Source organism: Microtus ochrogaster, unplaced genomic scaffold, assembly GCF_000317375.1.
Source record: "Microtus ochrogaster isolate Prairie Vole_2 unplaced genomic scaffold, MicOch1.0 UNK25, whole genome shotgun sequence".
Classification (NCBI taxonomy): domain Eukaryota; kingdom Metazoa; phylum Chordata; class Mammalia; order Rodentia; family Cricetidae; genus Microtus; species Microtus ochrogaster.
In genome coordinates, this window is record NW_004949123.1 from 1,272,328 (window position 1) to 1,275,675 (window position 3,348).

The following is a 3,348-nucleotide window of genomic DNA, read 5'->3' on the forward strand; positions in this document are numbered from 1 at the left end:
TCACTCCTGACAGTCACCTGCATGCACGACAGTCCTCACTCCTGACAGTCACCTGCATGCACGACAGTCCTCACTCCTGACAGTTGCCTGCATGCATGACAGCCCTCACTCCTGACAGTCGCCTGCATACATGACAGAGCCCTCACTCCTGACAGTCACCTGCATGCATGACAGAGCCCTCACTCTTGACAGTCACCTGCATGCATGACAGTCCTCACTCCTGACAGTCACCTGCAGGCACGACAGAATCCTCACTTCTGAGAGTCACCTGCATGCAGGCCAGAATCCTCACTCCAACAGTCCCTGACCGTATTTGTCTAAAACAATACTCCAAGAAGCAAATTTGCCACCTAAAACTTGAGCCCTACAGGTTAATTTATTCTGCTTTACTAATTTTTTTAAAACCAGGGAACAACTCCTATGAGGATGCCGGGAATTATATCAAGAGCCAGTTCCTTGACCTCAACATGAGAAGAGATGTCAAAGAAATCTACAGTCACATGACCTGTGCGACAGACACACAGAATGTCAAATTTGTGTTTGATGCAGTTACAGATATTATCATCAAAGAAAACCTCAAGGACTGTGGGCTCTTTTAATGCTCGGTTCCTCGGGTGTACATTCTACAAGCAGACTTAGAATCTGAGAGACTTCATGCAGAAGATGAGTCAACAAGTGCCGGGACATGACGGACAAGCTCATTCTGTTGGAGATACAGAAGGAACACTTACAACTGTCTTTCAAGTAGTGTGGCTAATACAGTTTAACAAATGCAAGGCCAAGGAGCCTAAGACCCGGGTTCCAGTACTAGCTCTGCTTAGTAGAGTAGAAGGACTTCCATTTTTCCGAAGGAAAAGTCCCTCACCTGTATTTTGAAGGTAACTTCCTTACCTACTTCACAGGGCTATCATGAAGAGCACAAACCTAACTGAAGAGAAAGCACTTGGAAGCTGCTGTGGTCGGCCACAAAAAGCCCATGAAGGTTGCAACTACCACACTTGGTTATTAAGAGTAAATTGTCTCAAAGTGTAATGGCAAACCTTTCTTACATTGAGCGATAAACTATTAAAAATTAAACCTGCCCCTGGGTTTTTACTAGCAGATCAATATGGCTCAGCTCAGAGACTGGCTCACTGGATGAAGGATGTGAGTCTACTCATTTCTAAGGTACTCATTCAGAAACGATCATCCTCATTAAAAATAAGTTATCTCTCTCCCCTACCCTGGGTGCCCAAACTACTTCCTTTCTCTCTATAAATAACCGCTTAACTATGTAAGAGTGTGTGGCTGAACTCGAGGACACCAACACACTCCCACTTAGGATGTTACTGCTGCCACTTCTGTATCATAGAACTGGAACAAGAGACCAATCTGATTCTCATTCCCACTGCTCCAGGCTTCCCAGGAACAAAAGCCATTGCTGAGCTGGCTTTAGGCACTGGAAATTTTTGCAGCTGGGTCCACGTGAGACTGGCTGCAAACATCTTCCCAAACAAACCAGGGATAAATTATTCCTTTGAGCTCCTCTGAGGGGAAATGAAGCTTGCATTTATCTTGACAGGAGGTGGTGAAGCCATGTATAGATTTAGCATTTACAACTACTAGTGAGGAGAGCACTTGGCATCCACGGTTTAGTATATAAAAGAAAGTGTCAATTAACATGAAAATCTGCTCCTTGCCAGAAACACCCATTCACACTTAAGATGCTTCCAGCAATATTAATACCCGAGAGCCAGCCAGCATCACGGGCTTGAAACGCACCAAAGACCCAACGTGAGACCATTGAAATGAGGATTCGATTAACAGTCTGAACGAGCAAAAGAATACACGCATGCACACTGCAACCTGCCAGAATCGCCAGGGCCATTAATAAAACAAATAAGTAATAAGCAAAGCCCATCTGGGCAAAGCACTTGCACTAAAGGCAATGTAGGAACTACATTGATGGCACACCCCAGTCATCACTGACCTGTTCACTCTAACTCAGTATACAATGATTCTGAGAATGTTCTAGATCATGAACTCCTACAGCAGGATGAGGAAGGCTAGGGATCTCTCTTCAGAGTAACAGTTTGTTTGGTTTCTCTGTTTTTATGAGATGGGGGCTCATGGTATTACGGAAACTGCTCTTGAGTTTGAGGGTTCAAGAGACCCACCTGCCTCACTCTGTGAAGAGCAGACTACAGGCACACACCAGCATCCCCATCCCAGAATGTTTAAAAAAAAAAAAAGATTTATCCTTATTCTACGTGGATGAGTGTTTTGCGTGCATATGTCTGTGAACTTGCATACCAGGTGTTCACTGATGTCCAAGGAGGGCACCAAATTTCTGGAACAAGAGCTACACATGGTTATGAGCCACCCTGTGGGTGCTGGGAACAGGACCCAGGTCGTCTAGAAGAACCGTATTTTTAAACCACTGAGCCATCACTCTGTCCCTCAGAATGCTTTACAATGCATAAAATAAAATTCAGAATTACAAAGGAAACAAGCAAATTAAGCAATTTTCTCTGTAGACTCTGAAGCCCCAACTTTTAACAGAAATTCAGTTACAGCCAGTAGTGCCACACAGCTTTAATTTCAGCGCTGCACCCAGGAGGCAGAGACAGGGGCATCTCTGGGAGTTCCAGGCCAGCCAGGGGTACATAATGCAACTCTGCCTCAAAAGGCAGAACCCAGAGCATGGTTGTCTATTCAAGCCGGAAATTTTACCCCACTTGCTCCTTCTATGAGAGCCGCCCCTCTGGACTGCATTGATTTCTTTGCTTCTATTGATCTCTTTGGCTGCTAATATTCATTTGCTCTCCATTGTAAAAGCCAATGGAACAGGATTTCTGGCAGAGCAAAGAAATTCTCAAGCCAAAACCAGCTGCATTTTAGTCTTCTCCTGTTTTCTGACAGGTTAATGTTTAACTGGCTCAGAGATTCACATAATGTACCTTGCACGCACATCTCACAAAATGACTCTCTCGGCAGACACAGGAGACAGTGACTCCCGAGAGGCCCATCTCCCCAGCTGCTCTCAAATGACATTAGGATGTGGCCACATACACTAACTCTGTGGGCCCCACTGGGTCCCATTCACCTGCTCGTCCACACCTTAGAACAAAGTCAAAAGGACTTCCTGAAACTTGGCCAAGTCCCCCCTCCAAGGAAATGGGGAAACACAGTTGCTGGTGCCATTAGCCCTCGCCCCAGCTCAGCCTGTCCCTCCGTTCCACTCTCCAGAGCTACAGAGAAAGTCAATTTTTACTTTCATGTAAATGGCCTGGGTTTTGATTGTTTTGTTTCTGCTTGCTTATTTTATTATTTTTTTAATATTTATTTATTTATTATGTATACAATATT

At 44.7% G+C, this 3,348-nt stretch overlaps 1 protein-coding gene across 2 annotated transcripts in view; it reads left to right on the top strand.

Moving 5' to 3' along the window:
* Gnat2 (G protein subunit alpha transducin 2) overlaps positions 1-1,940 on the top strand; it is a 10,618-nt gene extending 8,678 nt beyond the window's left edge. For both annotated transcript variants that reach the window (XM_005367878.3, XM_026789661.1), the window contains one exon: positions 409-1,940. In XM_005367878.3, coding sequence (XP_005367935.1) covers positions 409-599 — 191 coding nt within the window. In that variant the 3' untranslated portion in view covers positions 600-1,940. The remainder of the gene's footprint in view (positions 1-408) is intronic.
* The last annotated feature ends 1,408 nt before the right edge of the window (positions 1,941-3,348 follow it).